The sequence below is a fragment of the Pteropus alecto genome, unplaced genomic scaffold (assembly GCF_000325575.1).
Source record: "Pteropus alecto unplaced genomic scaffold, ASM32557v1 scaffold359, whole genome shotgun sequence".
NCBI lineage: Eukaryota > Metazoa > Chordata > Mammalia > Chiroptera > Pteropodidae > Pteropus > Pteropus alecto.
The window spans coordinates 671,979-699,769 of record NW_006443119.1 but is presented as its reverse complement, the minus strand read 5'-3'; the positions used below and the strand labels follow the sequence as shown (position 1 = coordinate 699,769).

Below are 27,791 nucleotides of genomic sequence, written 5' to 3'. Positions count from 1 at the left end.
CTTTCCCCAAACCTGATTATAGGGGACAACTTAGACTATTTTGAGTAAGGTGGGTACACCACTGCTTGAATCCTTTCTAATCATCTCTCCAGACTACTGAAGACAATTTGTGGTATTAACTTGTCCCTAAAAACTTGAAAGTTCATTTCTTCATACACAGAATACACATTTTTGCCTTCAGCCTTTTTCTCTTTCTGTCTCAGAATGCTCCTCAGACTCTGATCTCATTGCTGGCAGAGAAGCAGCCTGAGCTGTGATAAGCCCAGAAAAGGGTGTTTACCCCCTCCCTGCCCACCCGCCCGACTGTCTTTGAAAGATGCCTCCAGGCTGCCACTGTACTACTGGGTCACACAACCAGCAGCCTCCATTTCAGGCAGAATCTTTTTCAAGTCAGTTTCCACCTTGGTAATTTTTTCCCCCTTTTAACACCTTCCCCAGCAAATCCAATCCATCCTCTGGCTTATCTGGGTCAGCAAGGGTCTGATTTTATGCATGGCACTGTCAAATCATAAATCCGCTGCAGCTTTGCCTCTTCATCCAGCCCGTCTGCTTCTGTCAGCATCAGCGAAATGCATAATAGAGAAAATAAGCCAGAAAGGCTAATAACACTCATCTGAATAAAATAATCTCTTTGGCTGCCTTAGTTCATTTTATTTTAATCAAGGCGCCAAGTGGGAATTTAAGTTTAAAAACCTAGCCTTCACCTGTCACTAGTTCCCTGTCCAACCATCACTAAATGATCCCTTTTATTATGCATGTACCTTTTTAAATCCTCCTTATAATTGGATGCTCGATAACACATATTGATTGGTGTCGTTAGCTTATTTTGGGTTTTGTATATCATCACATATATGTCTGTTTTGAAACGTGAGAAAATGATAGTCTTCTTAGATGTATTGATATTTGTCATGTCTATATACAGACTGGCAGATTGGATAGGAATTCTGAGAAAAGGGGCGCGACAGAAGTTGCCGAAGTACCTCGGGTCTAGCTATCTGGGCTCCCTCTGCCTTCCTGTCTACCTCAGCACACAGCTCCCCATGTGGAATGCAGGACTGCACGTTCCACCTTGCCCCTCAGGGGAAGGACAGTGGAAGATTAAATTCTGCTCTCCCGTTGGTAACTCCCTCACGTCTTCCCCTTTCCGGAGACTACAGCTGCCTGGTTAATTGCCTGTTGCTGCTGTCTTATCCCGACCATTATTTGCTGAGGGCTGTGCATTTTCAGCATGCTGTGCTCTTGGCCTTGGACCAGGGCCTGGTGAGGAGCTTGCTGGAAGTTGATGAAAGCTGAATCCTAGTTTGTTTGGAAATAAAAATAATAATATTTCTTCACATTTGTATAGCGCTTTACTGTTGATGTAATTCTTTTGCATCCAGCATCTCATTTGAGCCACGCTACAGTCCCGTGTGGCAGGCAAGTCGGAGACTGTTGGTCCAAAAGGACACATTCCTCAGCAGTGCAGTGTAGAAGCCCAGGCCACTCGGTAATGCCAAGCTTGTGTCACGCGTCCCATCTGCAGGCTATGAACATAGCAGTTATTAATTAAATGACACCTTAGGCCAGGAGAGCTTCCAGGATTTAACAATCATGCTTTGAATATCTTTAGGGAGCTAGATGTACACCGACAGGGCATGTGTCCACTTTACAGGTGAGACAGCTTAAACCAGACAGAGGGGATATGGAAGAAAAGGAAGTGTAATATAAAGGCAACTTGGATCTTTCTGGAGGTCTTCACCCTAGATATTTTAGAGGAATCCCTTTAAGCATCTATTGCTAAGTTTGTTGAACATCCATAAATAGTCTTAAGTTGGAGAGAAAAACTGGGCTAATGTATGTGAAGCTAATGCTTGAGCTGTGTAGGTTTATTTCTTCAGTGCATTTATAATGATAACGTCTTCTGTGGATGCATAGCCGGTTGGGACTTTCTGGGCCTTCTTTTTTTGGACTCTAGAATCATTCCTTCTCAAGTACAGTATGAGGTTTTTTGATCTTCCTCTGAAAAAATTTTTAAGTAAGAAAAACACTTCTGGATATTTTGTCTGCTTTTTAGGGATTAATGTTTGAGGAGGTTTGCAGCTGTTCGGCACATCCCTAAGGGATGCAGACCTTTTTCTTTAAATGCCCAAGTATTACACAACCTAAGACTCCAGGGGTGGGGAAAGTAAAGAAACTGTACAAACAAATGATAGATGGAAAAGATATAAAGGCAAATTTCAATCTTCTAACCAAACGAAGTTCCCCTGGCTCCAGCGGCCCCAAATAAAACAGGCTGAAAAGCTGCTACAGCAGGAAACCGCTGTAGCAGAACCTTAATATGCTCCCCATGAAATCACGTCTCGTTGACGCGCTTATTTTCCAGTCTGAAGTATGCTTCATCTTTGTTCGTGTTGGCTGGGGAAATTGTCTCTACAGTATATTTATGTTCCCCTTTTACTGCATGCCTTTCACCTCTCCTGCCCCACCACTTTCCCAAAATAAATAAATGAATTAATTAAAACACCTCAGTTGAAAGGAGTAATATGTCTGAGAAAGCATACAAACATTAAAGAACCAAAAATATTATATGAAAAATGGCAGTAATAGTACAAGAGAGTGAGAACCCTTAGAAGAAACACAGTGGAGTCTAATACTATTTTTCTTAAAGCCATAGACTCCTTTTTAAAAATAAGTCTTGCATAAAATCCCCATATATACAACAGTTCAAAGCAGTATTTTACTAGTGGAAATCTTCTAATGTGAAAATTAATAAAAAGAGTACTTATTACATAGTCAATCAGTGAAAACAGTGAGACTATGTTTATGAACCCAAAATATTGAATTTAGGATTATGAATCAGAGTTGCAGTTTTATGTCAGTTTCAGTAGCAAAGTTATTTCTGGTTCTGGTTTGGGTTGCCCAATATCAAGAAACTACTGATTCACACAGATGAGTTATTGTAATCTTGAAATAGTTTTAAATTGATTTAGACACTTAAAAAAAAGGATATTTTTCTTTTAAAGTTGACTTATTAGCATTATCTAGCAGCCATTCATTCCCATTCCCCTTCAAAAATATTAATTGGATGAGCCCGAAAATGTGTAATAAACAGTAAAACAGTTGATGATGAGATGGAATGATATTGTATATTCTCACTACCCAACCATGATCTACCAAGAACGTAGCATAGATAGTAGATCCCTGAGCCTTCTGTGGCATGTAATTAAACTCGGCCACTGTGTGTCAAGTCATGTGCTCACCTGAACAGCTTTACCCGAAGAGGCACACAGGCTGGAATTAAAAGCTAAAACTGTGCAGAGCAACATTCATTCTAACCCATAGCACATTTTTCAGCAGTTCATATACATACATTGATTCTTTTTTTTTTTTTTCATTTATGGTTGGCATACAATATATTAGTTTCAGGTGCACAACATAGTGATTAGACATTCAGATAACTTAGGAAGTGATCACTCTGATAAGTCTAGTATCCATTTGATACCATACATAGTTATTACAATATTATTGACTGTATTCTTTATGTTGTACTTTACATCCCTGTGACTGTTTTTATAACTGGCAATCTGTACATCTTAATTCTGCTCCTTTTTTCACACATACATTGATTCTTTCTTCCAAAGCTTGTGTATAATGAAGTTCACCTGGTGACCTACGAGACATTGTGATGGTGTCTACTGCAGGGAAACTGGGTCCTGGGTCCCATGCACAATAAATAGAGGTCGCACATTTGAATGGATGTGTTCTAGTTATTTGAAATTGAAATGTGATTCTCTGTAATTTCCAGAGTTTCTCAGAACATACTTTAAAAGCTCCTGCTCACCGAAACCAGTACATGCTGTCCCTCTACATGCTGTGAGGATGGAGATAAACACATGTGGAAAAGCACTTGTAACACCTTAGAAGTTATTAATAAATACAAATATATTGCTGTTAAGTAGATAAGCTATTTTATTTTAAAATATTTCCATTTCTACTCCTCCTTTTCATTAACTTATCTTTGCTTACTTATCTTTTCTTCTAAGGATCCCCTTGGAGTTTAGGCTCTGCATCCCTTTCTGTGGTGTGAGCTTAGTTTTGCCTGTCCCGCCTCCACTTGTGGTCTGTGGGGACATGTGTGTGAGCTAGCTGGGCCTTTGTACCTCTAACATGCTGTTGTATTATAGGTTTTTCTTTGTCTCCCACACTGCACTGTGACCTCAGCACTTTCAAAACCTCTAGAACCCCTAATACTGTACTTTGTTCATTTAAGATACAAATGTCTATACATTTGTGAAATTGAATTATAGTATCATTTTTATGTGTGTAAAGCACTATAGGAAAAGTATCAGTAGAGACCACCAATTCATGTTTACCTTTCAGAAGCAGATGAAAACCAGTTGTAACGTTAAGGTCTTATAAGATCTGCCCTTTTAAAAGTAAGTATAATTGCCTGATATATTCCATGATTCTTGAGGACAAGGTTATCTTGCCATGGATATCTTGCTACGCAATAAAAATGTAAATTAGATTATTCAGAATTTTGTAACTGAAACTGATTTGGAATCAATTTGAAAGTTTTCTTGAAATGGGAATATCAAATGTCACTGAATGCGTGTGCTCAAATCTCTATTTTGAATTTAGGATTATTTTCTATTCATCTTTATTTTTTTCAGTTGCTAAACATTTTGAAAGGAGTAGATCAATTACATGTATCTCTGATTCTCAGTTGGTCTATATTTTGTATTTCCATAGAAATCTTTTAATTTCCCTAGAAGGGTAAGTGGACATAATGTTTACAGCAGTGGTTGGCTCCTAAATGTTAGGGATTTGACCACAGACATGTGATGCCTGAGGCGAGGGTGGGGATGGGGGCCAGATATAGGACAGTTTTAATTTGGATGCTAATATTCATTGGTTTGAAGCAACTTCTTGGTGCCAGTTAGACAGATATTTGATTTAATGGTCTGGTGTGTTCTAAAGTTGGAGTAAAGTGTGTTGTGATTGTTTTGTTAATTATTTGCAGAATTGGAAAGGCCCTTGTAAGTTGAATTCCATGCTCTACAAATCACAAGTTTCTGGCAGCCTCCCGCTCTGAATGGAGGCAGTGCTGACTCAAGAACCAAGCCATTCTCAAGCCACTTTCTTTGCATTAAGAGTCTTATTGGGGGAGGGGAAAAGGGGCAAGGGGAATGAACAGGTTGTGATTCTTTGTAGTGATTAAGAGCATTCTCTTTATAATTACAAGGCTTGGTTTTGAATTCCCCCATTGCTACTTCTTAGCGAAGTGACCTTGAACAAGATATTTAACCTTTCTCAGTCCAACTTTCCTCTTCTGCTGAATGTGGTTAATAATACCCACTTCACCAGGTCGCTGTAGGGTTCAAGTTAAACAACAGGAGTATAGGGCCTAGCCATGTGCCAAGTGCATAGTAAGTCCTTGATACATAGTACCACAAGCAACCCCTACTTCTGTTTCCCTCATTAAAGAGATCCAGCTTGCAGATGCAGAACTTTCTGTTGCTTAAATTAGTGCTGTGAATTGAGTAGATAACTGGTAACTCTTTCGGATCACAATATTTTCATTAGAAATGAGCATCTAGGTTGGGCACTTTACTGCTCCACTCAGGCTAGAGACATTTTAGGAATGCATGTGTTCAGGTATGGTTTGTGCTCTAGGTTGTATGGGACATGAGCTAATAACTCGATCAATGAAACCAAAGCCTGCTTAGATGTGTTCTGTGGGACTGAGACTTTTTAGTGACTTTTTCATGGCAGATGCCTTCAAAGTTGTCTTCATGGAATCTTACAAAAGATAAATGTGTGGGATTTAATATGTAGTGCTCTGGTGATTTTGTATCTGGAGAAAATCTCCAGCTTTTGCCTTTAACCCTAGATACAAACCAAATGACTTAGCAGCTAAGAGAATTGACTTTAGACATTTTTCTAGTCAGACAATGCAGAGCTGTGCTTCTAGTCCTTGTCTTACTATCTCTGTGACTCTTTCTTACTAGCCGTGGGCAAGTTTTCTAATCATTAAAATGGGGATAATGGTTGTTCTTTTCTTACAATGAAGTGATGATGCTTAGATGAGATAATACGTGTAAAGGATTCACCGAGTTCCGAGAACATAGTGGATGCTCAACAGATAATCCTGTTTCTCCTCTTCCTTCTCCTCTTTCGTCTCCCTTTCCTCTCCCTCTCTTTCTCATTACTCTTATTTTCTCCACTGAGATTTTAGAAAAAGAAAAAACTAGAGGTGCAGGCTTCAAGAAAGATATCTTTATTTCTGGTTTGGCGTTGATCACTGCGATTTTGTGACATTGACTGTAGTCGTGGATATTGGCCCTGGCTGCTTACCAACAATGACTTTTTTTTTTCCTTGCTGTTTCTCTGCAGGAAGGATCAGAATGTTCTGTCTCCAGTCAACTGCTGGAATCTCCTCTTAAACCAGGTGAAGCGGGAGAGCAGGGACCATACCACCCTGAGTGACATCTACCTGAATAATATCATTCCTCGATTTGTTCAAGTCAGCGAGGACTCAGGAAGACTCTTTAAAAAGGTACATAGCTATTTCTAGTCATATAGATACTTGGATGGAGCAATGACACAATTTTGTAAATAAGAGAAAGAATATCTTACTGGCACACTTAAAAGGCTTGCCATTGATCCTTCCCTACCATGTACTCATGGAGAAAAAAATATTGAATTGGCATTCTTTTCTTCCTTTCTGAGCTGAATTAATAGTATGTCTGGGAAAGTAACCATTTGCAAGGTACAACCCTAAGACTGACAGCATAGTTCATAATCTGCATGTATTAATAACAGCTATGTTTGGTCAATTTCCATAAATGATTTGTGAAGCTGTAAAGATTTGGAGACCTTCATTGTCATTACATATTTTTTTCTTTCAAGTTCATTTAGCAAATTCATATATGTTTACATTTTTGGTTTAGTTCTCTTTCCAAGTTCTCATCTTGGCCAAGGAGAACTCATGAATTTAGTTATTCTTATCATGGCATATCTTTGTCTTTGGATCCCTGAATGCTTTCTGAAACTCAGCTGTCACAATTCCTTGGGTGTAAGTTGAAAAATTTGACCAAGGAAAAACTCAAAACTAATTGTGATAATCTTAAGAAATTTATGCCAAATTCACCTTACATGTCAATAGTGAAACTAGATTCCTGGTAACCCAGGAACCTCTTTTCTAAGCTCTCTCAACCTGAGCTCTCAACAGAGTCATTTATTCCTGAATTTTGGTAAATGGTGGCAAAAGCCCCAGCCATTTTACACGACATATCATGTCTAACCTGAAGCTCTGAGACCCTCAGAAGACTTTCAGAAGGCAAATAATCTTCCTACAAGTTATAGGTATAAAGAGGATATATAGGGCTATTTCATTGGTTTCATATATACGGAATTGGTTTCCAGGTGACAAAATCCAGTGTTAAAATTCGAGGCTGGGAGAGAAAGGACTTTAGTAAACAGAACTGTGGTCAGTAATAGCCATAGCTCTTGGTCAGTTTTCCAGTTGTTAACATTAAAAGTTTCCCCGATCTCAGTAGGTCTGGAATTAGAACTCAATTTATTCTGTTTATGCCAGCATGAAAAAATAAATGATTTAGAATCTTCCATCACCATAATTGCATCTGTGAATGGGCTTTTCCTGTATCTTAGAGGCAGGTTATTAAGGGTATAACCATCTGACAATGAAAAGAAGGAAGAGAAAGATAACTCCTTCCAGAGCTCACTGGCTATTTTTAGTGGCCTGGCTGTGCTGTGGTTGGGGCCATATTTCATTTAGGGGCGAGGATACTTTTCACCATCTCCTCATGGTTTCCAGCATCTGCTTTAGCTCTCTTATCTAGCTATAATACTTGGTGACGTATGTATGTGACCAAAACTAATGACTATGGTTAATAATATGTATTTAATACTGGAAATAAGAGAGTATATTTTAGGTGCTAGCTATGTGAGGAGATAACAAGCTTGACTATAGAAATCATTTCACTGTGTGTGTATATATAAAATCATGTTGTATACCTTAAATATATACAATTTCTATTAAAATAAATTAAAACCTATTTAGGTGGAACCTTGGTAGTAATCAGATACCACTTCAGCTCTTCTCTTGACCTTGACAGTTACTTAGACTATCTCGAGAAGGAAAGGGGTTGACTAATAGTCTCCTCCTCCATTTTCTCTATGCATCTGAGAAAAAAATTTGTGAGTGATGTTCGGCTATCTATACGTCACTCGATCTCTCAACTCTCTTTTCACTAAGCTTTAGAAGTTTAGGGGAGAACCAAGCTGAGAGTCTTATAGCCCCTCCAGATCTCAGAGATACTTATGCTGAAGGCAGCTAGTTATCAAAGCTGTGAGTGTTCCTGGTTCCTCAAGTGCCATTCACATTTCGCTGAAGGCCTAACTGCATGACATGTGTACAAACTGTGCTTTTGCCCTCCAGAAGAAAAATCCACCCATGAATGATGTTCCTAGGCATGGTCTCAGGATTGACCTCCTTAAACCATGCATTTTTATGCTGAGGTTATTAGAAAGAATCCTAATTACTCACAGGACTGTTTATATATTACATTTCATTGAAGAAAAGTACGTATAACATAGGCATACAGCTAAATGCATTTTTACAAACTGACCACACCTGGTAACCAGCTCCCAGATCAAGAAACAGAATATTTTAGTAACCCAGAAACCCTTCCATGTTCCCTCCTAGTCATTGGGGTATTGGGTGGAGTCCCAACCCCCATGGGTAACAATTGTCCTGACTTTTAACAGCAGAGATTAGTTTTGCTTGATTTCATACTTTATATAAATAGAATCATGCAGTGTGTATGCTTTAGTGTCTGATTTTTCTCATTCAACATTGCGTTTGTGAGATTTAGTCATATTGTTGTATATAGTTGCATATCAGAGGGTTTTCTCTTGATCTTTACAAATTTTTATCCATTAAATTCTAGTCGATTAGAGATACACATAGGATTGTTGAATAGCCAATGTTTACCATCCCACAGGGTGAATAATCTCTTTTCTCTCTCCCTCGGGGTCCAATGTAGGCAGAGAACTCTAAGGTAGAAGCTGGCTTGGCAGACCTTAAGTGTAGATTAATTCTCTTTTGGCTAGCGTGAGCCTCTCTGCTTTCTAGTAATAGGCAAAGAAGCATTCTCTTTATACCTCAATTTTTCAGTCTTTGTTGAGAGTAATTAGAGTGTGTTGCACAGGAAGAATTAGAATCCCACTGGTTAAGTGTGTTGCCCATGAAGAATTAGAATCCCATTGGTTAAGATACAGTAATCAGATAAGAGAACTAAAGAATGTACCTGGCCACCCTCTCAGCTTTGTGAAGTTTCCAGGGCTGGGCTTGTGCTCTCAGAACAGAGACCTTTTCCAAGTGCCCATTTCTCTTGGGCTCAGTTCTGCTAGTAACTCTAAGGATATCTTGTATGATTACTTCTCCTTTTAGTGCCTCAGTTCCTTAAAGATTAAAAAAAAAAAAAAAAAAAAAAGCTTGGCTATATGATCTCCATGCTGCCTTTGAAATCTAATATACTGAGGGGAGTGATGTCAGAAGCATGGCAGAGTGAGAAATCTCCCCAGATCTCTCCCCTTGAAATAATAATAAGATGAAATCTAATACACTGTAATTCCATTATGATGAGGGTATCCTGTACTGAGGGGCTTTCATCGGGTTGTTGGTGACCTTTGTTAAATTGTGATAGGTAAATTGCAGTCTCTCAGATAAGGACAAACAAAAATGGGGATAAGTATGGAGAGGGGGCTAGCTTAAGCTATTGATGACTAGATTTCTTGAGGAATGAAGCATTGTTTCAGATTCTCTTATCTTGCAACCAAGAGATGCGAAACAAATCCAAATGCGTAAAACAGATAAACCTTTTATTACCTGTAAATTCAGTTCCAGTAGCAAAAGGAAAACTCTCTTTTATTTGGAGACACAAGCTTCAAAAAGAATACCTTTATTTTTGGTTCAGCTATGGATACCTGTGAAAATTCACCTGAGCTTTACACAAATTTGAATCTATTAGCCATTGGCAAAAATCATGGGTTGCCATTGTCGTCTTTATCTTCTTCTTCTTTCTCTTCCTCTTCTTTCCTCTTCCTCCTCCTGCTCCTCCTCCTTTTACTCTTCTTCCTTTTAATCTATAAAACTTAATTCATTGGCACAGGTTGTGATAATCAAAATCAACTTTTTTTGAACCCTTATGGGCCAGGTACAGTGTTAAACACTTTATATGCGTTATGTTGTTTAATCTTTACAGTAATTCTATAAGGTCAGTATGGTTTTCCCTATTTTATGAAGGAAGAAACTGAGGCTTAGATTAAGCAAAAAAGAGGTGAAGCTAGTATTTAAATCAAGTCATCCAGTCATCTGGCTATAGAACCCAAGGTTTCTATCTACATATTCTGGTAAGACTCTCTAGGTATGGTATACTTTGATTTTCTTACTCTTTTATGTTGAATCCTTAGTTACAGAATTAACCTAACCTCTTCTCTTGTACACAAACCTTCAAGGGTATGGAGGTGCTAAACATAACACTGAGTTGTTTCTTCTACCTGTGGTCTGGGCTAGCAGCTGGAAGTTGGGAAGGAAATAGAGCAGTGTGTTTTTCTCCCTGGGGGCAGAATCTCTAGTAAGAAGAAAACAAAGACTCATTAAATGCAAGAAGTGACCGAAAATCTGGCTTACAACTAAGTAAGCTAATTTGGGGATGTCAGGGTGACTGCACAATTGGCCCCTCTATGCTACTGAAGCCCCTTAAGGGATGCTCCCCACTGGCCCTCTGGTTTGTGGTTATGTCTGTTGGGACATATTCTACATTTGCATGAAGCCATGTTGGATTCCTTTAGCTAAATATAACATCTGGAGAGAGTAGCCTCCTGTCCACAGCTTAGAAACAGATCCACTTTGTCTAGGATTCCAAGGGAAATTAAGCCCATTTGGTGCTCCTGACATCTCCTTTCATGTAATGAAAGCTCAGTCTGTCTAACCCCTGTTGGAACCAAGGTTTGGGCAAATATTATTGCTGCCACCTTCATTTGTTAATGCAGTGGCTTCAAAAACGGTGGCCAAACACTGCCAAGTCTGACTCCAATGTCGTCTCTGTGAGAGGCACATTCTAAAGAATCCCACCAAGAATAGGAATAATTTTTCCCACTTTCTCAGCTTAAACTGAAATAAACTTGGGTGTGCTTTTTCCCAGAGGGGAGAGGACAATTTTGTTCTCTCTTCTTCCCTTCACTTTATCTGGAACACACTTACAGTACCTCTGACTTTGCTTTTTAACTCACTGTTTCTAGCCCTTAACAGTTTGCTCACATTTAGGCTTGGAAGCCAGTCAATTCAGACAGTCCTAAGACTCTGAACTGCATCCTTCTTTTTACAGTATTCCAGTTAACTGTACTCCTGTTTTACCTTTTTTACCCTTAGGTTCTGTGGCACAAAGTCAAGTTACATTGAGAAAGCTAGGTCAGATTCCTGATAGACCAGTAGTTTTCAACTTTGCCTTGACTGAGAGTCACTTGGAGATTTTTAAGAAATCTCTGTGACTTTGAATAGTCAAAGATTTCTTAGGATATAAAAAGCATGGGCTATAAAAGAAAAAAAAGATAAATTACACTTCATCAATTCCTGGACTTTTGCTCTTGGAAAGACACTGTTAAGAAAATGAAAGACAAGCCACAGACTGAGAGAATATATTTGCAATGCATATTACTCAATAATAAGAAGACAGATTACTCACATTTTTAAAAATAGGCAGGATTTTAATAGACACTTCACTAAAGAAGATATGTAAATGGCAAGTAAGCACATGAAAAGATGCTTAATATCATTAATTATCAGAGAAATGCATATTGCAACTATTAGGAGATAAGCTATGTAGCCTAGCTAGATATGTAGCATATCCCTAGAATGGTTAAAATGAAAAAGACTGACAATCCTGTGAGGATGGATGGAATTCTCATATGTTGTTGGTGAGAATGTAAAGTGGTACAACCACTTTAGAAAATAGTTTGGCAGTTTTTTATGAAGTTAAGTGTGTACTTATCATTTGACTCAGAAATTTCATGTCTAAATATTTACCCAAGAGAAATAAAAAGCATGTATCTATACAAATACTTGACTATTCATAATAGTTTTTGTTGTAGGCCGAATAGTGGTCTCCCCTCCCCAAAGATGTCCATGCCCTAATCCCTGGAACCTGTAAACGTTACCTTATCCATATAAGACTTTGCTTGTATGATGAATTTGAGGATGTTGTCATGGCAATGTCATGCTTGATTATCCAAGTGGACCCTAAATGCAATCACTCATGTGCTTATAAGAAGGAAGTACAGGAAATTAAAGACTAAAGAGATGAAGGCCATGTGATAGAAGCGGTGAGAGAGAAGATGCTAGGTCACTGACTCTGAAGATGGAGAAGAGGCTATCAGCCAAGGAATGCAGCAGTAGATGCTGGAAAAGGCCAGGAAACAAATTCTCCCCAAGACTCTCCTGACACCTTAGTTTCGGCCTAGTGAAATTGGTTTTGGACTTCTGACCTCCAGAACTATGAGAGAAGAAACGTGTTGTTTGAAGCAGCCAAGTTTGCAGTAATTTGTTTTAGCTGCCATAGGAAACTAATATTTTATTCATAATAGCCATAACTGGAAACAAGTCAAATATCCATCAACAGGTGGAAACACATATTGCGGTATATCCATATATGAATAGTACTCAGCAATGAAAGGAAACAAAATGCTGATAGATACAATAATGTAAATGAATCTCAAAAAACATTATGCTGATAAAAAGAAGCCAGATACAGTGAGCACATTCTGTATGAGTTCATTTACATGAAATTTTAGAAAAGATACTCTATAGTGAGTGATAGAAAGTGAATCAGATTGCTTTGGAACTAGGGTGGGGTGAGGGATTGACTGCAAAGGGACACAAGAGAACTCAGAGTTATGGAAATGTAGTCTTAATTATGGTGGTAGTTACATGAGCATGTCGAAACTTGTACTGTACGTTTAAAAGGTGTACATTTTATTGTATTTTATTATGCCTCAATCAAGTTGATTTAAAAGGTAATATAAAAATATGATACCAAGGCCCAACCCCAGGGCAATTAAATCAGACTGTCTGGGATAGGGCCTGGGTGATTCTTGCACATAGCCAGGGTTCAGAACTACTGCTGTAGATACTGTGGTTTCCGTCTTGGAAACCCTGAGAGCACAGAGGACATCCAAAGCCATAAGATCCTGTCTGTCTGTATATGAGCCGTGTTTGCCCCTGCAAAAGACAACATTCGGGCATCTAGGCCAGTTTGTCTGAGCAAGCCATTGTGGTTTCCCTACTTTGTTCTTGGAGGGTGACAAAGAGTGATTCTGGCTTTAGATAAATAAGTCACTGCAGGAAGTGGGGGATGCAAGAAAGGTGCTGAAGAAGAAATGTAAGAGGCTCAACTAATATTTTTCTCCCAGGTGCTCAGATGTTAAGCATGTCCTTTTACCACTCGTAGATCAGTCACAAGAGAATTGCCATGACCAGTCAGATTTCCTTTGGCACCTCGAAAGTGGGTCTGGGAGTGAACGAGGATAAAGGAGATTTGAAAGTCAAAGCAGTATGCGTTATCTACCTACCTATTTATCCCCTTTGGATTGGGTTGGGATTTCCTATGGAGTCTATGAGTCCAGCTGTTTGGCACATGTGAGGAGAGAGGATGATTCTGCAAGGAGATATGTTCTGTGGTGTTATTGTCATAAATAAGAAAAGGAGAAGAAATGACTCACAGTGCCGGTATAGTTGAATGTCCCTGGTAGGTACTACAGATTGAATGAATGGAGAAAGAATAGATTTCCAGTGATGGTGTTCTACCCTCTTGAGAAAAGGTTTAACTTGGAGATGTCTTTGGGAGAAGGAGTAGCTGAGTGATTTTTAGTCACCCTATTCCTTCTCCCCTACGGAACTCGGTATCTGTTATTGATTGAATATCCTCCACGTTATAACACGGTCGCCAACAGTGTTGTGCAGTGCTTTACACACAGTTGTTCCAGTTGCCCATTTTACCTTGTTGGTAGCAAAAATCTGTCCTGATTAATTGAGCTTTATTCTCTCATATCTGATGAAGAAATCTCCTTGGAAAAATAAAAAAAGTAGGATGTGAAGCTGAGCTTATTTGAATAGGGGATGAAAGGCCGCCAGCTGCTTCAAAGGTATCTCTGCTGATAAGGGACGTCAGGTTTGCTGCCAAAGCCAACACTGAAGGGAGCTTCACAGTTAGTGCTGTTCATGGCATTTTAGCTTTGGTTTCTGTGACACTAGGTCAGTCTCATCTGTATCCTCTTCCTTGGGGCTTCTCTCTGGGTGGTCTAGGCTTTTTTTGGACTTTAAGAAGATTCAGCTCAGAGGGAACGTGTGCATCAAAGATGCCTGCAGTCTTTTCTTGGGTTAGTGTATATGTTTGCCTTTTTGGTGTTTTAGTTCTCAGGTATCTATCTGCCTTTTCTGAAAGACCCCAAGGTGCTATGTTTAGAACATTTAAAGATGTAATTCGATCTTTATACATCAAGGGATGATTAAGAGAACCTGAAGAACAGCAATTTAAAAATATGGAGTATGAGAAAGAGAGGTGTAGCGGACAGAAAACAAAAGTGTCCAAATGCAACCTTGTGTTTGAATACAGCCCTAAACTAGAAAAGCATGCAGTCAACAAGTATTTAAGTGAATACTATGCTAGGCGCCAAAAAGAGCTTAAAATCAAACTGAGGAGTGAAGTCCCCAGGGAGTTTAGGGCTTTTTCAGTCCACCCTTCATCTACTTAGCTCTCCTAAAACTTGCTATAGGATGATGATGATAATAATAACAAGCTTTTGTAAAATGCTTATTATAAATATTACACACTGTAGTAGGCCCTAAATGTATTTTCTCTAATCCTTCATATATTTTGCAAGTTATTTTTCCTTTTTATGGAAGTATAAAATACTTAGAGAAAGTACACATTGTAAAGTTGCACAGCTCAGTGAATTTTTACAAACTGAAAACAGTTATGTAGCTAGCCCCCAGATAAAGAAAAGTGTTAAAAAAAAAAGAGTGTTACCAGTATTTTACGAGTCCCTCCACCTTTGCTCCCTTCCATTCATTATCCCCTGAAAGGTAGCCACTATCCTGATTTCTTATGCAATAGAAATATTTGCCCATTTTCTTTATTTTTATTTAAATGGAATCATATAATGTACTTTCAGTAATTTAAATATGCCATTCTTTTGTTTCCTGGCCTCTATTATTTCTGTTGAGAAGTCAGCTATGATTTTTACTGTTTGTTCCCCTGGATGTAATGTTTTGGGGGTTTTGCTTGGCTGCTTTTAATATTTTTCTTTATCTTTAGTTTTTAGCAGTTTGACTTTGAGTTTAAGTGTAGTTTTCATTGTATTTATCTGGCTTGGATAAGTACAGTATCTAAATGTCCTGGATCTGTAGTTAGTAGTTTTTATTCAATTTGGGAAAATTTTTGGCAAATATTTTTTCTTGCTCTTACTCAAATTTGCACATTTGTTGGACTGCTTGATACAGTCCCACAGGTCATTGAGTCAAGCTTTTTTTTTTTTTTTCCTCCGTGTGCTTCAGTTTAAATGATTTCTAAAGTTTACCCGTCTTTTCTTTTGTTGCATCAATCTGCTGTTAATACTGTCCAATGCATTTTTTATTTCGGATATTGTACTTTTTAGTTTTATCATTTCTCCTTGGTTCTTTTTCACAGTTTTCCACATAGCTCCTGAAATTTACCTCTCTTCATTTGTTATTTTTAAAACATCTGGCAATTATTTAAAATTCTTATCTTTTATTTTCAATACCTACATCATCTCTGGTCCTGGTTCTATTTATTGATTTTTCTCTTGCTCAATGATTACATTTATTTTTTTTCATATGTTTATGAATTTTCATGACATATTAGACACTGTAGCTAATACATTATAAAGACTCTAGATGTACTTACCTTCCTTCCTCTGAAGAGTGTTAAATTTTGGTAGGCAGTTAAATTACTGGTCGATCATCTTAAGCTTGTGGGGAATTGGTTTTAGACTTTGTTAAAGGGGGCCTGTTTTGCTTTTGCCCTTAGTCCTGGAACATATGCCCTACACCTAAGGCATGACCTTTCTGGTGTGTCCATGGATAGCCTAACATGTTTATCAAGCCCCTCCCACTTGGCAGGCCGTGAACTCCAAATTCTATCTCCCCTATAGTAGGCAGCAGCTAGGATGACCAGTGGTCCCAGTTTGCCTGGGGCTGAACGGTCCTGGGACATGAGACTTTCAGTTTTACCCATTCTACTGTTCATGGCGTTTGGATAGTTTCATGCTACCAACCTCCAGTTTGAGACTATTATGAATAATGCTGCTATGAACATTATATTGGAAGGCATTTTTGTTCCCATTGTATGGTTGAAAAAATTAAAACCCACCTTGGTAAAATACTCTTTTGTAAGACCAAGAAGTGACATTGGAATATGAACTCTCATATTCTTTCAACTACATTACCCTGCCACCTTATGTATCAGCATTTATAGGAGATACCTTTAGAAAACAGTGCTGCCAAATCAGATTGTTGAACCTGGTCACAATCTGAGCTTTAAAGATAGTGAATTCAAAACCTGCTTTTCTCTCTCTCCCTCTATTCTTTTTCCTCTCCCGCTTCCTTTATTCTTCTCCTCCCTTTTTGCTGCCTCTCCTTCTCCATGTCTCTCTTTTCCTATCTCTCTTCTTCCCTATTCTCCATTCTTTCAATAATCTTTTTAAATTTTATAGTTTATGTGCGTTGTAGAAAATTAGAAAATACAGGAAACAAAATACGATAATAAAAAAACAAGATTATATTGTACATACTATTTTATAATGTTACTTTAGTCAAGATTTCCACCTTTCCATTTCGGTAAGTTTTTATCTCATCTAATAACCCAGGCCATGTAAACATGTCCCTACTTATCCTAAAAAGGCTCTTTAGAACTGATTTGTCCAAACCAGTATCTAATGCACACTGGATTTATGTCCTTCTTTAATCTATTACTGTTCCTTTGCCAGGACACTTGTTTGTTGAATAGATGAGGCCAGCTGTCCTGCAGATTGTCTCACCTTCTAGATTTGTCTAGTTGCTTCCTTGCATTGTTGTTTAACTTCTTCCTGTATCCTGTATTTCCTGTAAATTAGAAGTTGGTTCTTAAGACCAAATCTATTCAAATTGTATATTTTTGACTGGAATGCATAATGAATGATGTTGGGTGCTTTGTGTTGTATCATATCAGGAAATAGTATCTAGTCAACCCACTAACAGTGATGCCAATATCAACCCCCCAGATTAAGGTCGTGACAGTATGAACCCTCTGTTTCAAAGTTAGATTTTTTTCTCACGTGACAAAAAAGTACATTGTATGGTATTACATGTGGTGCTATCATGTAAATGTTGGGTGCCAATTCAGTTGTTCATGTGATGATTTTAACATCAATGCTAATTCTAGCCAAATTACTTTTTTTTAAACCATCTCTATACCTTTTATACTTGACTGCAAGATGCCTCTCTGAAAAAAAGAGAGGATTATTAATACAGCTCATCAGGCACCGTGCATACACCTAGTAGTTTGTAGAAATTTATTACTCCCTGCAGAAACTACACTAATGGTGTGGAAGCTGACCAATTTTTTATTATAAGATTCACGGCAATAATAAAAATAATAACTATAACTAATACTAAATGAGTGCTAACCATGCCTAGGGACTATTTTAAGTACTTTACATGTATTAACCTTTTTAATCATCACAGCCCTTTAAGATAGGTACTGGCTTTATCATCTTTATTTGTAGATAAGAACATGGGCAGAGGGGTTAAGTAATTGATTCAAGGTGATAAAGCTGGTTGGTAGCCAAATTGGGATTCATGCCTAGGCAGCTAGCTTCCCCTCAGTCATCCCCTCACGTCACCATGCTTTGCTGCCTCCCACATAGAAAGATGGCAGTCATTATATTGGTAAGCTAAAGGGCCAGTACTTCTGCAGGAAATCTAGTCATACACTGCCAGGACAGAATTTCCATTGTGCTGTTCTGATTCTGCTTCTTGCCCAGCTTGTCCAGAGAGGGTAGGCATCTTCGACTCCAGCCTCACTTCTTACAGGATTGGCTTCTTTTGATTCTCTTATTTATCTTTGTCAAGAGTTTCCCTTTGAATTCTTCCCTGCTTGTTGGAGCATGCTTTTTTATTTCAAATGAGAGAAAAATTAAATTCTCCTTCTTTTAAGATAGTATCTTATGTTTTTCCATCCTCATCATCTTTCCTTACGGTACTGGACTTTTTCTGATCGCTTGCTTTTTCTCCCTGATCCCACCTTTCTTTGCTTTTAAGCCCAGCCCTGAGGTGATTTAGGGTTTTTTTATTTTTGTGTGTTTCCCCCACCTTTTTTTTACCCTGTGCTCCTCAAATCATTTGGTTCTATAGCCAGCTTTTCCCGGTATTTACTCAACATGAAACTTCCAGTTATAAATTAATCTTAATTGTCTGCACTAATTCTTGTCTTCAAGAGATCATAGGAACCTAGGAGCCTCTCTCCTTCTAGTCTTATATCTGTCATCTTGAGCTAAGTAGTTATTGTTAAGGCTCGGGGCCTGGACTGAGAAGTAATGCTCTTCTATTTTTATTTTTTATGTTTTCTTTGATTTTTGAAGCAAACTAAAAACACTTTAGCTTAGATTTTCTTCAAGTAATACATATTTTTTCAAGATATGGGAAAACAAAAATAATATAAAGAAAATGATTACTTAGAATTGGTATTAACATTTTGGTATGTTTCCTTCCAATCTTTTTTTCTGGGTGCATTTTCTTTAGAAAATTAGGATTCTGTTGTATATTAAATTTTGCATAATTTTTAAACATTTTAAGTGAACGTTTTTTTCCATGTCATTGCCTCTTCTTTAAAAGCATTGTTTTTGATGACTATATGACATTCTATCTTCCGGCTGTCCCACAGCTCACTCATACATTTCTTATGGTTCTTAGGGCTGTGCCATCTTGACTGTCTACTGGACCATGTTCTGGTACATCCTAAAGCAATCAGAATCTCATGGTATCTTCTTGGAAGTCATTTGTTTTTAGGGTAATTAGGTGGCGTGTGCGTTCATTTGAAAATACCCTACTTCTATTTGATATAAGGCAAAGAAAGGAGTTTTCCCCCACTTCTTCTTTCCCTTTTTCTTCCTTTTCTGTCTTCCTCATTGTCTCTGAGCTCAGCTGGGACTCTAGACCTCAGAGCTATGCCTGAACCTGTGCCCTGGCCGGCTCAGTGAAGTTCTTTGACAATGCTAGGTTTCAGTTTCCTCATCTTTACTGAGGAAAATTACTTATACCCTCACTCTTCCTTTCTAGAACATTGTAAGAATCAGCAAAACTTGGAGAGGAGGTACTCTGCAGTTGTTAAAAGGACAAAAGATAGCTAATGTTGGTGAGGATGTGGAGCAAAAGGAACCCTTATACACTCTTAGTGGGAATATAAATTGGCGAAGTCACTATGGAAACAGTATGGCAGTTCCTCAAAAAATTAAAAATAGAACTGTCATATGATCCAGCAATTCCACTCCTCAGTTTATATCCGAAAGAATTGAAATCAATATCCAAAAAGATATCTGCACCCCCATGTTCATTGCAGTATTATGCACATAGTCAAGATATGGAAACAACCTAATGTCCTTGGATGGATGAACAAATAAAGAAAATGTGACATTATATATGTTATTATATGTATATAATATACATATGTATATATACACACACGATGGAATATTATTCAACCATAAAAAAGAAGGAAATCCTGCCATTTGTGACAACATGGATGAATCTGAAGAACATTATGCTAAGTGAAATAAGCCAGACAAAGATAATTAACTGTATGATATCACTTATATGTAGAATCTTAAAAAAAAAAAAAAAGCCAATTTCATCGAAATAGAGAATAGAAAGGTGGTTGCTGGGAGGTGGAGGAGGAGAAAATATGATGATACAGGTCAAAGGATTTAGATTTTCAGTTATAAGTTTTGCAGGTCATATATATAGCATACAATTAACAATGCAATATTGTATACTTGAAAGTTGATGAGAGCAGATCTTAAGCATTCTCACCACACACACACAAAGTTAATTATATGAGGTAATGGATATGTTAATAATCTTGATCTTGGTAATCATTCCACAAGTATATATGTGTATCAAATCATCATGTCGTCCACTTTAAATATATACAATTATATTTGTCAGTTATTCCTCAATAAAGTTAAGAGGAAGAAAAGAAAGTGTTCTGCAGATCTTTGGTAATGTTCATGTAGAAGAGTATGCACCTTATATACTGTCTTTTTCCTATACATACCTATGATAAAGTTTAGTTTATAAATTAGGTCTTTGCCCCTCTAAGCTAATCTTGTTTAGTAGTGTGTTATCATATAGAGTAGAAAAGAAATACAGAAGGCAAACTGGGAGATCCAGTCTCTAGCTGTTATCTCTTCTCCAAAGCCAAGATAATCCAAACCTTCTGCCCACATAAGCATTGCATCCTTTCCTGCCTTGCCTCTTCCCATGACCTTGTTTTCCCTTTGATGTTCATTTTGAGGTTGGAGAGTAGAAAAAACTCTTCTCTTTTTGCAGCTCTCTGAGTCAGTGGCCCTCCTGGGCCTTTGGGTAGTCAGGGAGGAAAACTACATAGCCCACCGCCTGACTCTTCTTTCTTTAAAAAAAAAAGAAAAGAAAACCCACCGCTTTATTTAAATCCAAGAGCACAAGTATCAGTACAAATTCTCTTAGTTCAATTTAAAAAATATTATTTAATTGTCTATAATTGTTTGATATTCAACCTGGCACTACAAAACGGTTGCAGAGCAAGCTTAAAACATGCTTCAAGATCTTAGATTTATTACATCTCAGTTGGATAGATCGGCCATAGACTCACTCCGGAAGCAGGTTACAACTCAAGACATCAATTTACTGAGTAGTACAGATAATTAGTCACCTATAGGAGTTTGGAAAAGGAACAGACAAATTCATGAGAGGTGAGTCAGGCAAGCTTAATAGAGGGGAAAGAATTGGACTGATGTTCTTTTAATTGTATGCTGCAAGGATTCTTAATATCCATCCATTTCTTATGGAAATACCTTTTGAATATTTCCATATTATTCGGTGCCAATTTCTTCTCTTGCTTCTTTGTCCCCATTAGAGATGCCACTCATGAGGCCAGTCTGACAGCAGCAGAGACTTCCTGTTGGCTAGCAATGGGAGAGAGAAGTGGGTTGATCTTGGAGCCCGAGTGTAGAGGGCTTTGAATGTCAGCCCAAGGAGTTCTAGCTACTGCTGGTCAAAGAAAGCCATTGACCATTTTAGTCAGGGCAGTGAAATACTGAAAAACCATGATTTATAGTGGCATTGGTAACAGTGTACAGTGTGGTTTAGGGTGGAAGAAATGATTTGGAAGCCTACTTCGGTGATTCAGGGGGATAATGGAAACCAGATCTTGGATAATGGCAATGGGAACTGAAAGAATGGGATTTACTAAGAGGCACAGCAAGGAAATCATACATAGTGCTGAGTGACCCGACATGAAGTAGGAGGTAAATACTAGAGAGGAATCAAAATTCACTTAGTCATTCAACAAATGTTTACAGTGTGTTTCTCCTGTTCCAGGCATTGTGGTAGGCAATATAATACAGCAGACAACAAAACAGAAAAAGTCCTTGCCTTCTTGGAGCTTATATTCTAGTTGGAGAAACAGACAATATACAAATAACTCAGTAAATATATAATATATCAGATGATGATAAAATAAAGCAGGGGTGATAGGGATATTGCTGTTTTACATAGGGTGATCATGAAAAGCATCATTGATAAATTGGTATTTGAAGTGATTCTTGATGGAAATGAAGGATTTTGCTGGTTACCTCTCCAAAGAAAATATTTCAGGCAGAGGAAACAGCAGGTCTAAGGCCATGAGATGGGGGTGTGCTTATCTGGGTAGAGAAACAGCAAGGTGGTCTTGTTCACAGTAGCAAGAAGTGTGGAAGGAGATGTGGTTGGGGATTGGCCATAGGCTGCCAGGAAGAGGAGCCTTGGAGGCCCCTGGAGAGCCACATGAGGAGGGGGAACAGAATCTGACTCCTGTTTAAATAGGGTCATTGTGGCTTCTGTATTTAAGAGATGACTGAAGGAGGAGCAAGGTAGGAGCAGAAAAGAAAGACCAGTTAAGGAGGCTTCTGTAATTTGGGCAGGAGATGAAGGTGGATTGGAACAGAGTAGTCGATGGGTGGCGATCATGAGAAGAAGTCAGATTCTGGGATGTATTTTGAAAATGGAGCCAATAGAATTTGCTGCTGAATTGAATGTGGCATGTGCGAAAAAATGGAGTCAAAGATGACTCCAAGCCTTTTGGCCTGAGCAGTTGGAAGTTGGAGTCGCCATTTCTTGGGGAAAGTATTTTGTGAAAGAGCCACTGATTTTAGTCCAGCCCTGTAATTAGTGACGAATCTGAGTGCCAGCAAGAAGTGATTTGCGTTAGGTCACCCAGTTACGTGGTAGCAGAGTTGGGACCAAACCCACCCAGTCTTCTGATTTTCATCTCATGCTGTCTCCAGGACACAACATCACACTTCTTGAGTTCAGTTTTAGACATGGCAAAATGAAAGCTCTGTGAGAGTTAGGGCTGGAAGGGCAATTTGATTTTCATGGGTCGTAGAACCTAAGTGAGAAGCATACAGCTCAATGATGGATACTCTGAGGGGGTCAGGAAGAATGGGATCTGAGCAAATGTCATTAGATTTTGAGTTTTGGAATCTTGGGAGACTGGCTTCCTCAACAGAACCTCCACTCAAATTTTAAGCACTTTTCTTTGTCTTATCCTTTCAGCTAATAGTGAGAGGGAATATAGTAGCATAAGCCCGAGACGGGGGTATTAAAAAAAAAATCCTTTCCAACTCTAGCATTAACCTTCTTGAGAACTTTACCCAAGAATTTGACTTTCCCAGACCTCTGTGTGCCCATCTGTAAACTGAATAAGAAAGCATCCTTCTTGCCTGCTTTGCCTCCTGGAAATGATGTGAGGATAACCATGAAAAAGGAGATGAAACTGCTTTAGAAGGGAAATGTTGCATAAATCAAGATGTCCAGTTAAAAAAATTCTTAATAAAGTCATAAAAAATCTTTACATTAGGGATATATGAAATGAAGACCACCTTGACCAATAAAATAGATATTCTTCTTTAAAACAACATGAAATATTTCAGTATCATTTTGATTAAATCTTGCTTAATTACTATGTCCATTAGACTCACCGAATCCTGCCTGGACTTTTTAATTTAATTTAATTTTGTAGTCACTATTACCCAACCACAAAACAATTACCCTTGGCCCCCAAGGCCACACAGGTCTTTCAAGCATTCGTAGGATAGCATTGGTCTTTCTGATGAAACACAGGGTGAGACTTTCCATGCTGAGTTCGGAGGAGTGTGTCTGTTTCAGAGCTGGAGGCTGAAGTCCCAGTGGAGTTGAATTTTGTCCTTCCAACCCACTTCACATAACAGTATATGAAGAACAGGAATAAAAATTAATTGTACCTGCTGGCACTATTAAAATTATCAGTGCATATCCTCTCCTGGGCCAGGAAGATTGAAAAGGGTGTTGTAATCAGAGCAGATGATTTCTGACACATGGGATGGGCTTCCTCTCCAGGTTAGGTGTGAGGATGTGATCGGAGCTTGTTGCCTCTGGCCTGTCACCACATAGCCCGGGGCTGTGTAGAGACTCTGCCTCATCCTCTCACCAGCTCTGGAGGAAAGCCAGGCTCTTTCTCTCTCTGGATCAGACGTCTCTAAGATAGAAACTCAAGTCTTCTCACTGAAGACTAGTGTATTCCACCTGCTCATTCCTGACTAGAAGATGCAGTCAGGTGTCTTGGTTAGGCCAGGCCTGAGAGTTAGTTACACCTTGTTCAGATTCAACCTGAGGGAAATAAGGAATTGGGGTGCTGCTCCCTGGTAATTCAGCTCGTTTTAGCAAACATTTATTAAATGCTCTCTGCAAGCACCACGCCAGGCTCAGACACTTCTGCCTGCATGCCATGCATGCTGTGGTATTTGTTGGTTTGGAGGAGAGAGGCCCTTGCAGTGTATGAATCCTGATCTGAGAGTGAGGGTCTTTCCCCAGCTTTTACACTGACTTGAGTGCAGCCTAACTTTTTAACTTGTCTAGGACTTGGTTTTCTAGTTTGTAAAATAAGGATTTGGACTAATCTTTCCAAGATTTCTCCCTAAAATTCTGTAAGTGTGGGAATTTTTAGGAAAGTGCTTGGTAAACCATTAGACACCAAACACATGTGAGATATAATAGTTCTATGTGTAGACAGCATGTTCACTTGACATATAGTTACTGAGTTCTGACCATGTGTGGCACATTGCCAGATACTGAGAAGATGTCATGACACGGCCCCTGACCCAAGAGCACAGTGTCTAGTGGGAGAAACAAATGCAAATAAGCAATGATAATGCAGTATAGTAATGGGTTCTCCAGTAGAGGAGGCATGAGATGAAGTTTGCCTTGTGAAGTCCTTTGAGTCTTACGGGAGTGGTGCATAGGGATTCCTGGGAGATGAAAGAGCTTATGCAGAAAACAAGAGGATGTAGATAAGTGAACATGTTCCAGAACTATAGGTGCTATAGGGGAGGATGGCTGATCACAAGACCCTTTTAGGAAATCGCAAGTGATGAGGCCAAACTAAAGAGCTTATACTCTGAAGCGAACAAAGGGGGAAGCATCCACATGTATTTCTTTTTAACTTTTCAAAGTTATTTTGAAATAACTCCAGATGTAGAGAAAGGTCACAAAAAACAGTACAGAAATTCCAATATACCCTTTTCCCTGATTCCACTAATATAAAAATCTCACATAACCACAGTACAATGATCAAAATCAGAAAATTAACAGTGATGTAATACTATTACATAATCTACTGATCTAAATCAAATTTAACCAGTTACCCCACTAATGTCCAATTTCTAGTTCAAGGTCCAGTTCAGGATTACACATTGTGTAAACTTATACCATCTCTTTAGTCTCCTTTAATCTCTAATATTTCCTCAATTTCCCTCAATTTTGGTTTGTCTGATATTTCTTCAAGGTTAGATTCAGAATAAGCAATTTTGGTGAGAATACTATGGAAGTGATATTGTATTCTTCTCAGCATATTGTATCAGGATGCACTTGCTGTTGATTTGTCCAATTACTCATGGTGATCATTTTGATTACTTGGTTCAAGTAGGTGTCTGCCAGATTTCTTTACTATAAGGTACTGTCTTTCCACTTGCACTTCAAGTATCTTAGGAGGAGATTCTTCAAGACATTGTAAATATCCTATTTCTCCTCATTCTTTGCCCCTACTTTTTAGCTTCTATAGATGCTTCTTAATTGAAACAAGTTCAGTAATAGGTTTTACCAAGAGAGAACCATGGACAGATTTGTCTTTCAGAAAGATAATGCTAAGGCGTTGGGTAGGAGAGAGATTAGAAAAGTGAAAACAGTTACAAAAATATTACAATAGTTCGTTTAAGAGATGATGACATCCTGAATTAAGGCAGTAAGAGGAGGAATGGAGAAGATGGGAGAGACATTCCAGCTATATTTGGAATCAGAATGAGCAGGGCTTGCATTTTGTGCTGTTGATTTAAATGCTGGAAATATTCTGAGCCAAGAAAAAACATCATATTTTTTTTTCTAGATTATCAAGTGTCTAAATGACCTCTGGGTTACTCTTCTAAGAACTAGAGTAGCCGACTTTATAAAATATATTGTAGTTTTCATTAAATGAAGTTTCACAGGTTTTGCTTCTCCTTTTGAACAATTTTTAGACCAAATTTCTTTTGTTCGACCCAGAGCCTTTTCTAATCTCCAATGTAGATATGCTCCCTATTCAGTTATAGGATATGGTTAAGCGATATATTCTCCACATCGCAGAGGCTGCTTCCTCTGGTACTTTTCCAAAATTTCTGCCACTTGCTGGGTTAGTCGGTATCCTTTTCTCTTGGGTCAGATTGAGTACTCTGTATTCTAACATAAAACCTAGAGCTAAAAACCATAGTCTTATGATGTGACAATTTGAGGGAAGCATTTCTTAACTTTTCCAGAAAAGAGAGAAAATGCCAAGTCAGCAAAAAAGCGGGTAGGGGGTGAAAGGCAAAGACTCAGTTCTCACTCTGAGAAGTAGCATGGCGGGGATATCTGTTTACTAGAGGGTAGTGAACTATCTTAGTATAGCTTTTCAAGGGAGCTGAAAAGCATTTTAATTTTTCATGACTAGGAAGTTGATTGGGTTTTGTAGAACTACATGAGAACTCTGGGATTAGCCTCTGCATTTAGGGTTGTCCCTGACCCCAGGCCTACCTGAGCTGGGCACGAGGAGACAGAATTGAGGTCAAGGTTCCTTTTCTTCCAGAAGCTATGAAGGAAAAACCTCTTAGAATCTGGAGTCCTGCTCGCTAGGTTTCTGAAAATCCCCTCCTGGGTCATGAAACAATAGCCCTTTGACTATATTTCTGTCCACAATGATGTGAACTGATTAAACTGGCAAGCAGATAATGGAGAGAATGGGTTCTATGTCCCAAGCAGGAGGTCATGACAAAATAAATCTGTGGTCGATGAGAGAAATTTCAACACATATCCAAATCAGTTCCTCACATAGGTTGTCTGAGTTTCCCGGGCCTGCCTCATGGCCTCCTTGAGTAGATTTGACTCTTCTGGCCCATATGACTCAGGCTTCAGAGTTTGGGCTGGGTGCCCACAAATCAACTCAGGGCAATGGTGATGAACAGTGAGGCTATCTTGGGAGAGAGCACAGAATAGGAAAAGAACATCAGAGCAGAAATCAGGTAACTTGGGTGGGGACCTAAGGCTCTGTTTGGTTTCTTTGTTTATTTTTCTTACTAGTTGAATTCCCTACCACAATTTTGAGATTCTTTTCTGAATAATAACTGTGGTCAGAGAAGCAGCTAAGGGAGGCAAATATGAATTAAAATCTGATTCTTAGGTTAAGACAATTGAAGTTTTCAGATTTTGCGACGTTATTGATGTGTAGAGAGGAGACTGGGAGAGAAAGAACAGGCATAATTGTGACAAGGAGCTCTCTTTGCTAGTTCTGCATTCTAGAAACAGTGCTGATGAATAAATCCTGTCTTTTTCTCTTTTCTTTTTGCCATATCTTTTTGTTCTGTTTTGTTTTGTTTTTGCTTCTGAACATCTGTGTACTTGCCTAGGAAAATATTTCTCAACCTCTCTAAAATATTGAGGGTTAATTAAAAATTATAAAAATATATATCCCAAACCTAGTGCACTCTTTATGCCTACGGTTTACACAAAAGGTTGACATGCTCTGGCGCGGAGACCCTGACCCCATCTCCTCTACTTGCTGGCTTCGGCCCTGCACATTTTTCTTCGAAGCTCTAATGCCACAAAGAATGCGGAACTGACGAGTCCACCCTATCTACAAACTAGAAGGACATCTTGATTAAATTAGTGTCAAGGGGGGTGGAGAGAAAGGCACAGTGACACAAAGGGTGTTTTGAGGAGCCCTGTAGCGCCTGTGGAGAATGAATGTTCTCGTTAAATATGGCCATGACCTGCAGCTCCACACATGCCAGAGACACAGCTCAATTGTCCCCAGGAGCTGGGGGGTGTGGATGCCATGGGGAGAGGCCAGCCTGCAGCATTACTCTTCATCTCCAAGTTGAGAGGACGGCCT

At 38.7% G+C, this 27,791-nt stretch overlaps 1 protein-coding gene across 5 annotated transcripts in view; it reads left to right on the top strand.

Annotated features, from left to right (window-relative positions):
* Window positions 1–27,791, top strand: part of SRGAP2 (SLIT-ROBO Rho GTPase activating protein 2) — a 224,639-nt gene that overhangs the window by 107,138 nt on the left and 89,710 nt on the right. For all 5 annotated transcript variants that reach the window (XM_015597851.2, XM_006922833.3, XM_015597850.2 and 2 more), the window contains exon 4: window positions 6,376–6,538. In XM_015597851.2, coding sequence (XP_015453337.1) covers window positions 6,376–6,538 — 163 coding nt within the window. The remainder of the gene's footprint in view (window positions 1–6,375; window positions 6,539–27,791) is intronic.